General features: G+C 43.7%; 1 protein-coding gene across 4 annotated transcripts in view; it reads right to left on the bottom strand.

Moving 5' to 3' along the window:
• Nucleotides 1–41: 41 nt before the first annotated feature.
• mprip (myosin phosphatase Rho interacting protein) overlaps nucleotides 42–12,597 on the bottom strand; it is a 90,801-nt gene continuing 78,245 nt past the window's right edge. For 3 of the 4 annotated variants that reach the window (XM_063221791.1, XM_063221793.1, XM_063221794.1), the window contains 6 exons: nucleotides 10,399–10,558; nucleotides 8,205–8,315; nucleotides 7,182–7,268; nucleotides 6,235–6,397; nucleotides 4,667–4,752; nucleotides 42–1,493 (listed from right to left, as the gene is read on the bottom strand). In XM_063221791.1, the coding sequence (XP_063077861.1) occupies nucleotides 1,422–1,493; nucleotides 4,667–4,752; nucleotides 6,235–6,397; nucleotides 7,182–7,268; nucleotides 8,205–8,315; nucleotides 10,399–10,558 (679 nt within the window). In that variant the 3' untranslated portion in view covers nucleotides 42–1,421. Of the gene's footprint in view, nucleotides 1,494–3,627; nucleotides 3,707–4,666; nucleotides 4,753–6,234; nucleotides 6,398–7,181; nucleotides 7,269–8,204; nucleotides 8,316–10,398; nucleotides 10,559–12,597 lie in introns of all 4 variants that reach the window. The other variant, XM_063221792.1, reaches the window with a different exon arrangement.

Below are 12,597 nucleotides of genomic sequence, written 5' to 3'. Positions count from 1 at the left end.
TAGTATTGACACCACACCACAAAATAAATATACACTTCAGATACAGTTGCCCTGCCACCAAAACAAAAAAAGGAGAATTAAAAGGCAGGGTGCAAAAATATTTATTGCTAATAAACCTGTTGTCAGTTGGTGAATATTTTGCTGTATATTTACAAAAAAGAGGAATGGAAATGTGAGACAATTTAAATTGCCGACATCCGACATTTAAATAAATATAACTTGGTCTGCCACTGAACAACACTGCACACATAATCAACTTTGATGGAGGGGGAAACAGAAAAAAAACTCTCCCAGTCCAAGAATACTAACGTGACTATTCGGATAAAGAGGTCATATATATATATTGAATATACAGTACATTGCCAAAAGTATTTGCTAACCTGCCTTGAGTCACATGAAGTTAACTGCCACTCCATTCCTAACCCATAAGGTTCAATAAAATCTCGGTCAACCGATATCATATTAAACCCTATGGGTTAGTTAATGGGAGGGATGGTAATACAGTGTGTGAAGCAGGACAGGTTAGCGAATACTTTTGCTAATATAGTGTACATATACTCCATCCCCATGTGTCAAGCCCTTCTGGATGTATGTATAGGATACCATCAAAAGTCAGTTTCAAGTGGTCAGATAGCTCACAAAGATTAATATGGAATATTACGCTACTAAGCAGGTTTCAAACTCTTTATACGGTACAGCCGTTTTGTGCCTCCCCTCAGACCCCTTGTGAACAGCACAGCATTGCCAGCTCTGTACAATAAAAAAGGGAGTCTTCGGGGTTTCCTTAAAATGTGCATATTGACTGCACCTATAACATAGTGCGTAACACAGGCCTGGCAACATGATTGTATTCTAATGGGGGTTCCACATAAACATTCAATCCATTCATTCATTCGTTCGTTCGTTCATCCTGTACTTTTCGTGTTCTTTTCATCCACATTTTGCGCATTTCATCGACTATTCACACATAACTAAAAGGTTAAAACAGTAGCTTACACAAGAAAAAAAACTTTTTTTTTAGTGTATGTGTGATAGATGCTTAATTAAAAAACAGTATTTACATTAAGACATGGCAATGGAAATAAAAACAAAAAAAAACAAAAAACAAAACGTCACAGTAACAGAAGTGCATGAAATGCATACTCTATAGACAATAAAATTCAAACGTCATAGCACGTATATAATATAGGACTCATTGTGACCAGTGTGTTTCTAAATGGTTAATTACTGGGCTAAAATATAGTGTGTGAGGGTGTGCGTGTGAGGATGAGGGTAAGGGGGGGAGGTGTGTGTGGAGAGGAGCAAGTCCCTCTCATCATGCAGCATAGGAGGATGTGGGGGGATTTGGGGTGGGGTTGTGTTGAGGAGTCAGGGAGGCTGGGGCCTGGGTGAGGAAGGGATGGGGTGTTGATGCCTCAATGTCAGAATTCCTTAGTGTCCTTGTTGTCGAACAAGTGAAGCCTCTGCTCAGCAGTCAGACCCTCCTTTAGACTCTGGAGGGGGGGGGAGGGAGAGAGAGAGAGAGAGAGAGAGAGAGAGAGAGAGAGAGAGAGAGAGAGAGAGAGAGAGAGAGAGAGAGAGAGAGAGAGAGAGAGAGAGAGAGAGACAGAGACAGAGACAGAGACAGAGACAGAGAGACAGACAGACAGACAGACAGACAGACAAGACAGAAATAAATAGAATGGGAGATAGAAAAGCAACAAAGAACAACAATTAAACCACAGTCCAACATCTGGGTTATGATTCAGGTTAGCGTGCAATACAGTGGTAAAGGGATCTTGATGGGAGGGTCGGTCCGATGTGAAATGTGCAGAAGCAGGCGATGAGTTATGGAACATTCTGGCTCTATTCTGGAACGGATGCATATACGGTAGATGCTGCTTCCTGTAAATATCTTCTCGACAGAAGTCTGCACCAACAACATCATAACCAATACCGTACGAAAGAAAAAAGTATTGAAATGTTTAAAATTTGCATTAAAATTGTGTCATGAACCATGCTAAGATAATTTAGTTTATGCCTGTCAATCTGCTGTGGAACACTCAATAAGACATAACAACTAAGAGGACTTGCTGAAAACGTTTTAAAAGCAAGACCCTGAAGTTGAAAAGAAATTGAAAATAATTTTAAGGAGAAAACTCTCACTTCCATAAAATATTCTACAAAATCTTTTTTACCCGACACTTGCCTTGTGTATTAAAATGTAAATGAACATGTAAAAAAATGTAAATTAACTTTTTTTTCAGTTTGAAATGATGCGTATATAATCAAAGTGACCACATTCACTTCACCCCGTCAAAAAACACATTTGCACCAGACGACCAGGGTACCATTTCAAGATCTAGGTTAAGGGATAAACCTGGCTAAGTTAACCTACAGGAAGTGGTAAACCTGCATATAGAAAGTTCACAGATCAGAAAATTAGGACTCCAGGCTCTTTGTATTAGATAATTTACCACTACCTCAAGGCTAACTTCACCTGATTTACTACTTAGTCGGGTTCTTGGAATACCCCCCAGAGATGTGAAACACAAAAAAATGAATTAAAAAACAAACAAACAAACAAATATCTCGTTTGTTAAACAGAATCTGCAAAACATCAGAGGTGGTTAGGTAATCAGTCACTTCAGAAAGAAAGCTCAGATGAGGATTGGTTTGGTTTGGTTTGGCAAAGCATTCTGGGAAAAAAGGAACATATAATGTAGCACCTGTCGTCATGCCTACAAGCCAAGCGGAAGAATTACAATGAAAGGGACAATGGCACATACAATTAGTTAGAACCCATGACTCAAGACTGAAGTGTGCAATGGGATGTGTTAAAAACAAAAACAGACCCAGGGACACTCACAGATGTCAATCCCAGGTTCAGAAAGTAAACAAGTTGCCATCATCTCCTTCTAACAAACGATGTCTAAGTTGCGAACTCGCTAGTTTCACGCCGCTTTGATGGGTGGGATTTGGTTTGTGTGTACTCAACAAGAATTGTGTTAAGTCTATGGTTGCATGACATTTGAGGCAGAGTGTCTAGACTTCCTGAACTTGGGAATTACACCTCAGGTCAGCCCTCCCCTACAACATAAACAAACAAACAAACAAACAGATCACACATCCACCAGGTGAGGGAGGAGAGTGCAGGAGGATGCATTGGGTTTGCTGGTAGGTAGGTAGGTAGGTAGGTAGGTACAATATATTGCCAAAGGTATTCACATACCTGCCTTGACTCACTTACGAACTTAAATGCCGTCCCATTCCTGGACCATAGGATTCAACATGATATTGGTCCGGCTTTTGCAGCTGAGGAATGGGATGGCAGTAAATACAGTTCATAACATTTTTCATAAGAGTAAGAGCATGCACATCCCACCTCGCTGAGGCCAGGGGGCAGGACAAAGGTGAAGTCCGCACACTGAAGCGCCGCTTTGAAGGTGTATTCAGGTCATACAACGTTTCGACCCAACAGGGTCTTCATCAGGCTTCTCTTTCGACAGTTATACAGTTCATACAGTATGTGAGTCAAGGCAGGTTAGCGAATACTTTTGGCAATGTAGTGTAGGTAGGTAGGTGGGTAGGTAGGTAGTTTGGGTGGACAGGCTGGGAAGAGTAACGGTGTGCTCCCAAGGCAGTTACCTAGAGGACGGGAGTCAACAGTGTGGAGCGTCCCTCAGGCAGCCCCTTAGCTGTCCCAGGGCATGTCCCGACTCACAGACTGGGGAGGGAGGAGAGGAGCGGAGTGAGAGATACAGAGGAGCGCAGTGGGGAGGAGAGGAGGAGAGAAGATATGGAGAGGAGTGGGGAGGAGATGAGAGAGGTACAGTAGTGGAGACGAAAGGAGAGGTACAGTGGAGAGAAGGGGAGGAGAGGAGAGGTAGAGTGGAGTGGGGACGAGAGATGGAAAGGAGAGGAGTGGAGAGGAGAGATAGGGGGGAGAGAAAGAGAGAGAAAGAGAGAGAGAGAGAGAGAAAGAGGAGTGGGGAGGACACATGGAGAGGAGAGGTAGAGTGGAGTGGGGAGGAGAGGAGAGGTCATGCACACCCCCCCATATGGACGGACACACACACACACACACACACACACACACACACACACACACACACACACACACACACACACACACACACACACACACACACACACACACACACACACACACACACACACACACAAAAACACAAAAACACACAAAAACACACATGCGCACAGGCATCAAGGAACACACACACGCAAAAGCACACGCACACACAGGTGTAAAGTGTAAATAGCCTTGGTTGCAGTAATCTACCACGCCTTTTCTAGGAAGAAAGAGAGTGATAAGTTACATCTTTGGCTTTAATGTTTTGGTCAAACCCACTTTTTTGACCAAGCCTGTCAAAATGAGTTCTTTTTAAAAAAGAATTCAGTAAGAAAAGAATAATTTCCCTCAAAAGGAAAAACAACAATCAAGGCAAGCTGGCCTTCCCTGACGGTGCTATACCTCTCATCACCTCCGGGTGGCAGTGTTGCCCAAATCAACGACTACCCATGTGTTCACTACTCCAACTCATCAGGGCACAGAAACACCCAACACTGTGTATACACTGTTAACAAGTACATCTTCATGAGCAGGGAGTGTGGTGTGGTGTGGTGTGACACAAGCTGATGATGACTTTCCAGTGACCTTGAGACTCACCTTTGACCTCAGGGTGCGCTCTGATCGCTTCGCTGCCACCGCCGCCATCTTCAGGATGTCAGGATTGCTCTTGGACTTCATGATGTCTACAGCAATAAAACAACAAACAACAAAAACAAAACAAAACAAAAACAAGCTCAGTACAACACGTAAGACACGTCTTAAAAAACTAAACATCCAACATCCGAAATAACACTGTGGGATTGTCAACTCTTTCAAGGCCTGCCTATTCTGTGCTTTTATGCTGCCCAAGGACTATATTTTGCTGCTTTTCACATGGTTTGGGGGGAGTTAATGTGTAAGCCATGTGGGAACAGCCATGATGCCAACAATCAGCCTCTTGTTCAGAAGCCCACAACGCCCGTTATACAACACCACCAAAGCAAAAGGCACAAGGGCAGGACATTAAGGCAGTTTTGGGAAGTAACGGGAAAGTGTCAAATTGGTTCCCTGTTTTGTTGCACACTCTAACTGAAGAGCTGAATTGAATATGTGGCTGTAGGACCGTGAGAGTCAGCAAGTGCATGTTCAGTTTAAGCGGTACACTGCCGTCAAAGAGAGAGGGGGAGACGGCAAAAACAAAATCTGGTCTGAAATGAGACACTGGAAAAGATATCAGCATGGCAGTTGAAGGTCTGCTTTAGTCTGCCGTCAGCCCTTCCACAAACAGTATTCCTTTCACATCGAGAAACAAAAGGGAGAAGGGGTCGAGGCTGTGAAGGTCAGGTGAAGGACGTGTATCTTAAGCCCTATTCTGACGGGACTAGTTTTATGTATGGGCATGAGGTTATCTCAGGACGTTGGTAAAAGAAATGGTCGATTCGGACTGGATTGAACTATCTCAGTAAACTAACAGAAAGTAGAAGGGGTTACTCATCACGCACCTGTGACTGCACTCGTCATCGCGCGCGTGCCAACTCCACAATATATTATTGATTTTTGAGCACATTATTGCCCATCCATGGAGGCTTTTGGTCCCGTGGAACATTTCTAATAATTGCCTGTTGGTTTACTAACCCATCAAAATCCATTCTAAATGCGTCTGCATGCGTGTCCTTTCATTTGGAGAGTGCGTTTGACCATGCTGTCTGATTTTGACAGCGAACACAGCTTGGAACTCCCTAAAACAAAACTAACGGTTTACTGCAAGATATCCTTTCAAAGATGTGGAAGTGGTCGCGATAAGCCATCGTTCACTTACAGTATAATGACTCGCATAAGCATAGGCTGACTTAATTAATTAAACGTTTAATCCTACCTGGAGGCCCTTTAAATGGAAACAGTTGTCATTTATAATTTGATATGCATGTGATGTGGGCAGATGTGGTCTAATGGTTAGAGTGTTGGAATTTAGATCAGTGGGTTGGAAGTTCCCACCCCACCCGTACACCTCTCCCTACACCTCCATCCATGGCTGAAGTATGCTTGAGCAAGGCACCTAACCCCACATTGCTCCAGGGACTGTAACCAAAACCCGGTACATAACTCTGAGTCGCTTATGAATAAATGAGTCAGCTACTGTAAGTGCAATCAATGTAATGTAATGTATGTACAATATGTATGTATACCGTATCCGCTGCGTTCAACCTCCTCAGGCGTGGGTTCCCCCAGGGCCTCATGCGCTTGCTGCAGCTGCTCTCGCAGGCGTCCCAGATCCCGCTCCGCCTTCGCACGCACGATGCTCAGCTCCGTATAGATGTCCTTGTACTTGTCCGTGGCATACTTCTTATCCTGAATAAGCAAAGTCAATGAGGTGTTTTAGTCTAACACCAACCATCAGGGCTTGACACTGGCACCTGCCAACCGGCCAAATGCTGGTAAAACTGGGCTGTGGCTGGTAATAATTTCAGTGTCACTAGCCAATTTGGCAAGTAGCTTATTCTCTGGTATGACATCAGAATAGCTTACATGTATATTCTGCACTTTACCACGTGTGTATCAATTGTTTGTATTAAAGTTTAAAGAAAAAGCTCAGTTACTGAGTTTCTATTTGTTTGATTGTTTGATTCAATGTAGGAAACTGTACACTCGTCTTTTTCTTGCTTTAGCACCTCATCTTCTGAGGTTAGGTGTACAGCGCCATGATAAAGACAAAAAAAAACAATACCAAATTTGTGGCTAATAGAATAACTAAATGGCTAGTGACTCGGGGAAACCACTAGCCATGGTGGCCGGCAAACGAAAAAGTTAATGTCAAGCCCTGACAACCATGATTGTGGTTCTCCACCTTTATTTAACGACCCCCTGGACTTCTTGCCTCCAAATGGCGACTCTGCACGCCCCCTCTCAGCTGTATCCTCCTCAACGCCTCGCCTCTTCACAGAACACGAATAAAGAATGAGAATTACTAAAAGGTGTCCAGTGTATTACATATTATTAACCCTTTGTGAAGATCCGCCTGGTCTACTCACTCTTTGGGTGGCCTGCAGCTAAATAGGACCTTCATATAATATTGCATTAATATACATGTATTACCCAATATATTATTAACCCCTTTGGCGTCTCGTCCACTTACTCTTTGGGCCGCCTGTAGCTCGTCCTTCAGGGAGTTGATTTCCTGTTTCAGGTACTGAACCTCCGACTCCTTCACTCTCAACATGACCTGCGGGTTACACAACACACACAGACACACACAGACACACAGACACACACACAGCCATCAGACAGACATCAAGCAACATGACCTGCGGATTACACAAGCGAGAAGTACCTGAGACACAGCAGATAGGCCGACTGGCGAAAGTGCAGTCTTAAATACCAAGTAGTGGTTTGTCAGCATGAATTTGGTTAATGCAATTAGAAAAGGAATAAGATGAGTAAACAGGCAAGAAAGAACAAAACACATTTTAAAGCAACAATAGGTAGTTTTCATTTTGGTCATCTACAGGTGGAATTCTGTAAGCATGATTGAACAAACTATTGATTTGTAGGCCCATAACGCACACCGTTCCACCAGTGGACCAATGTAATAGACAATGAAAAGTTAACTATACTAATCTACTATCTTTGACATAACACAAGGCCTTTAGTAGTACACTATAAATTGGTCATTGCAAAATGTATAACGCTATGTCTTAACGGGTTAAGCATTTTGGAGGCAACCACCCAAACATATGAAATGTGGTGTTGCATTACTGCACCTCGAGCCCATATGATTCCCTCCCCTGGATGACCGTGCACATGTTGCCGGCCGCCCTCCTGACTATTTTGAGATTGAAGAGACTATATAGGGTGCATCCCAATATGTGACCTTGCCTCCTCCACTTGTGCTTGTCTCCTCGTCCCGCCTCCTGGCCCCTCCTCCGTGGAGAAAACAATAAAGTTTCCCAGCTGTCAGCCTCGCCACAACAACTTTTGAGGGACTGTTTTTCATTCACCATCCCAATTGCAAATGAGAAAAGACTTTACAATTGAGCTTTTGCAAGATATTGAAATATAATGCTGTTGTCAGTGATGTCATCATGACGAGAAGCAAGTGGAAGAGGCAAGTGGAGGAGGCAAGGTCGCATATTAAAACGCACTCATAGTGTTCCTTTACCTCGAGCTCATACAGCTCCTTGCCCTGGATGACGGTGCACGTCTCCCCGCCCTCCTCACTGGTCATGGAGCGCATCTTTGTGATCTCAGCAGCCAGACGGTTATTTAGCTCCTTAAAAGGGGAAACATAAATGCAAGTAAGTTGTGAGCACGCTGGACATGAACGCTTCAAACAGGTGAACAATTTAGGCAGCGATAACTCATTCAGTGGAAAATAAATGCAAATAAGTTGAAAGCAAATGGCACTTGAGAGCACCAAATACAAAATACTATGCAATATTTAAAGGAGCACTGTGTCATATTTCTAGAAGTTCATTTCCAGAATTCATGCTGCCCTTTCACAAATGTTACCTTTGTAACAAATACTTCAAACCACCATCAAATTCTAAGTAAAGATCTAAGAAACACATCTAAGTACACAGCTAAAAAAAAAATCACTTTTCATACATGAGAAGGGGGATCCTCTCCATGGTCCACCCTTTTTAAATTCCAGAAATAGACATTTTAGCTGCAAAACGTATTGTATGTTGGTCATACTAGTAAATATCGGTTTATTATTTCATAAATATTCATGAAAAGATCAAATTTGGCAATAGGCAGCACTGTTTCAATGAATAGCAGAGTTGTACTACCTACTCTGGCCACCACCTTACACAGTGCACCTTTAAAGATGCTATGCTATGAACAAAATAAAACTGTCTGAGATCAATACCAAAGCAACTAAGGTGAAACCAACCTGGACTTGGTAGCTCAAAGTAGATGACCAGTTATTCATAATGTAGCTTGTCTGGCTACCATGACAAGGATGAATGATTACCTCCACTACACGGACAAAATTGCTCAGCTAATGCCAAAATAAAAGCTGATGCAATCAATTAAGTTTTGGAAGGGGGAAAATGTAAATACGTTGCTAGAAAGAACACTTCAAATCTCAAAATGGATGACCAGTTAATAATAATTTAGCTCTTTGGCTAAATCAAAACCAAAAAACCCTTTGTGATTAATACCAATAGCAAGTCAGGCATAGGAAACTGGACTTGAACAGTCCATATAGATGACCCGTTAAATAGAACTTGGCTCCTCATGAGGGGAATGACTGATGATCTTCATGGACAAAAATGCAAAGCTGATGCCCAAAGAAACCCGATGCATTCAATGAACTCTTGGAGGAGGGATTCTCATTAGTTGCAAACAAGACAACTTCAAACCTCAGAAAAAAACAGTCCAGTTGCTTATAATGCGCCTCCTTAGACTACCGTGACGTGGATGAATGATGACCTTCACTGAGAAAAATGCAGCTCTAAATGCCAACATAAAACCCAAACACAATCGATAAATTAGGGCATTACCTCCTTTGTATTATTTACACACCAGTCGCCTTCCAGAGAGTATCTTTTCAAGACCAGACCAAAGTTAATATACATCCCTCTAATCACTCTGCTGAGCTACTCTCCCTCTTTTGGGAATTTATCATATAGATACAAATTATTAATTTAAATAATATAAAATGAATGAAATTCAAATAAAATCCAGCAAGATCGATACAGTCTACTATGAGAGGGTGGAAAATTAAAGCCAATGTGGTGCTGTTATTAGTTAGACATCAATGTGCCTTTCCAAACACTATCTTTTCCAGACTTAATACAACAGTAGCCATCCACGTCATTCCTGCTCAGCGTCTGGTCTCAATTTGAGCTCATTTTCAGGACTGGTGGTGGTAGCGCTTAACGTCTAGTGAAAATAAATTCGGCCGATTCTGTTCTTATAAAGTCAACAATACTGTCAGTGGCCACAACGACCTTGGACCATTTAGTGAATGGGGATAAATGTATTATACATTACATGTAATGTATATTTCTCAACAGAAATGTCAGCATATTTCACTGAAATACTACTAAGCAATTTTCATTTCATTTGCAATGCAATGTTGGTGGTCCAATTTAAGAGATGGGACAGTGTGTAGCATATGTCATGCTCCACCCAAAGATTGTGGCTCCGCACATCATCTGACAAAAGCCTCGAGCTCGGTTCTCTCACTGTGTGTGTGTGTGTGTGTGTGTGTGTGTGTGTGTGTGTGTGTGTGTGTGTGTGTGTGTGTGTGTGTGTGTTTGACCTAGTTGTGTGCCTTGAGCTCCTGGTTGTGTGTGTGTGTGTGTGTGTGTGTGTGTGTGTGTGTGTGTGTGTGTGTGTCTGACCTGGTTATGTGCGTTGAGCTCCTGGTTCTCCCTCTGGCACTGGCGTAGGGCCTGCCTCTCCGCCTCCAGAGCCTGGGCCAGGTGCGCATTCTCCAGGCACTTCTGGGAGTACTGCTCCGAGAGCACCTCAATCTCACGCTGAAACGACACCAACTCCTCACTGGGGGGGAGGGAGGGAGGGGAGAGAGAGAGAGGTTAGTTAGACACTTCTAGAGGACCTGAATCTCATACTGGAATGACACCAACTCCTCACAACAGGAGAGACAGAAAAGGAGATAGAGATGGATAGAGATAGAGATAGAGAGAGAGAAAGAGAGAGATAGAGAGAGAGATAGAGAGAGAGAGAGAGATATATAGAGAGAGAGAGCGAGAGGGAAAGGGAGAGAGAGAGAGAGAGAGACAGCAAGAGATAGAGAGAGAGAAAGAGAGAGATAGAGAGAGAGAGACAGCGAGAGAGCAAGCTAGACATCAGGTTCAAAGAGAGAGGCAGAAATTGAACAAAGAGACTTTCATTAAACCTGACGGAAATTAAGAAAAAGATCACCCACCCACCCACGCATGCACGCACGCACGCACGCACACGCACACGCACACACACCAGCAAAACAGTGCTTGTGTAAGAAGTGCAGCAATAGCAACTCAAATTCCCTCTGGAGACATAACAGCTCCTCTCTGGCTCCACAGAAAATCAATCAGCTCACATTAGTGCACTAGAGCAGTGATTCAAACTGTGGGCCTTGAAATTATTCCAAGTGGGCCTTGAAATAATGGTGGGCCCCTAACAAAAAATTTGGTATAGGTTGGAAAAGCCCCTACAATACAGACCACCACAAGAGAGGACACATGCACACTGACAGTAGGCAAAAACTAACACACAGAAAAAATGACACCAAAACAAGCCAGATTTTATCACCAAGAGATCATACATGCGCGCACACACACGCACTCGCACACGCACACACACATACCCACTTGGGTGCATGCACGCACGCATGCACTCACACGCACGCACACATACCCACTTGGGTGCATGCACGCACGCAGGCACGCATGCACGCATGCACACAGACACGCATAGCACCCAAACAGGCCCTTCCTTCATTCCGGAGGATCTAGTGTTCATTTCAAATCTGCAGGGAAGGGCTGTGCTGTGTCTAGACCGAACTGCGGCCAACATGGCTACTTTTGTCTTTTCGTTCTTTTCTCCGTTTTGTTTTCCAAGTCAAGATTACTGACACATACGTACTCTAGAGGGGGCAAAACGAAAAAGCCAACCCTGATCAAGGGGCAGTTTAAATCCCAGGTTTTTGGCAAGGTCACCCAGCGACCGAAATCACGCCTCTCTCTTCACCACGCTGAAAATATTGGCAGCCGACGACCAGGCTTTGAGTTTGCAGTGGATTTTGGGTCTTAGCGTCCCATTCTTGGTTTGCATTGTCCAAACAGGCTCTAATTACGGGTAGAATAATCCCGCTTATTATTACACCTGAAGCACTGGCGACAGAAACAGACAGGGACAAGGAGGTGTTATGGAGCTTTAAGCTGCACATGGAACCCACTGTGGCGTCTAACAGCAGCTGTGGTGCCGAGGTCGCTTGAGGACAACAAGTAGACGTTTTATGTCATTGTTAGGGTGACCGTTAGAGTGAGAGGGTGACTAAAGGCTTAGTGCGATCAGTCATATGTCAGGTGTGCTTGGAAAGCTTTTTTAAGCACCACCTAACTCAGGTTGGCCATATTGACTCTGAAAAAGACGTGCTTGACAACATCGAAACGTTGGTCTTGGCATTTGCCCAATAAAACAGCAACATTTCCACATCTGAAGATGCTCCGGTGATTCTCTTCTTTGCCTACAATTACTAGTCCTTTCCCGTGATGCGCCAGATTGTGGAGCACAGGAGTGCGGAGGATATCTCTCTTTTCTTCAGATTTTTTTTGGCCTTTTATGACTTTATTGATGACAGGATAGTGTGAGAGGTGGAGAGGAAGTGAATGGCGAGAGAGACGGGGAGGGGTCGTTAAATGACACGGGCCGGGAATCAAACCCGGGTCGGCCGCATAGCAGGTGAGTGCCCTACCGGTTGGCTACGGAAGGGCCCTCTCTTGCTATATTCTGCCAGCATGACTCTCGCCAGAGAGTCACAACTCACATCCCACACGTCACATCTCTGGAAATCCTGTGATCCTGATTGGTTCTAC

The sequence above is a fragment of the Engraulis encrasicolus genome, chromosome 17 (genome assembly GCF_034702125.1).
Source record: "Engraulis encrasicolus isolate BLACKSEA-1 chromosome 17, IST_EnEncr_1.0, whole genome shotgun sequence".
Lineage (NCBI taxonomy): Eukaryota > Metazoa > Chordata > Actinopteri > Clupeiformes > Engraulidae > Engraulis > Engraulis encrasicolus.
Note: the sequence above shows the minus strand (reverse complement) of the source record. Positions and strands in the feature narration are given on the sequence as shown.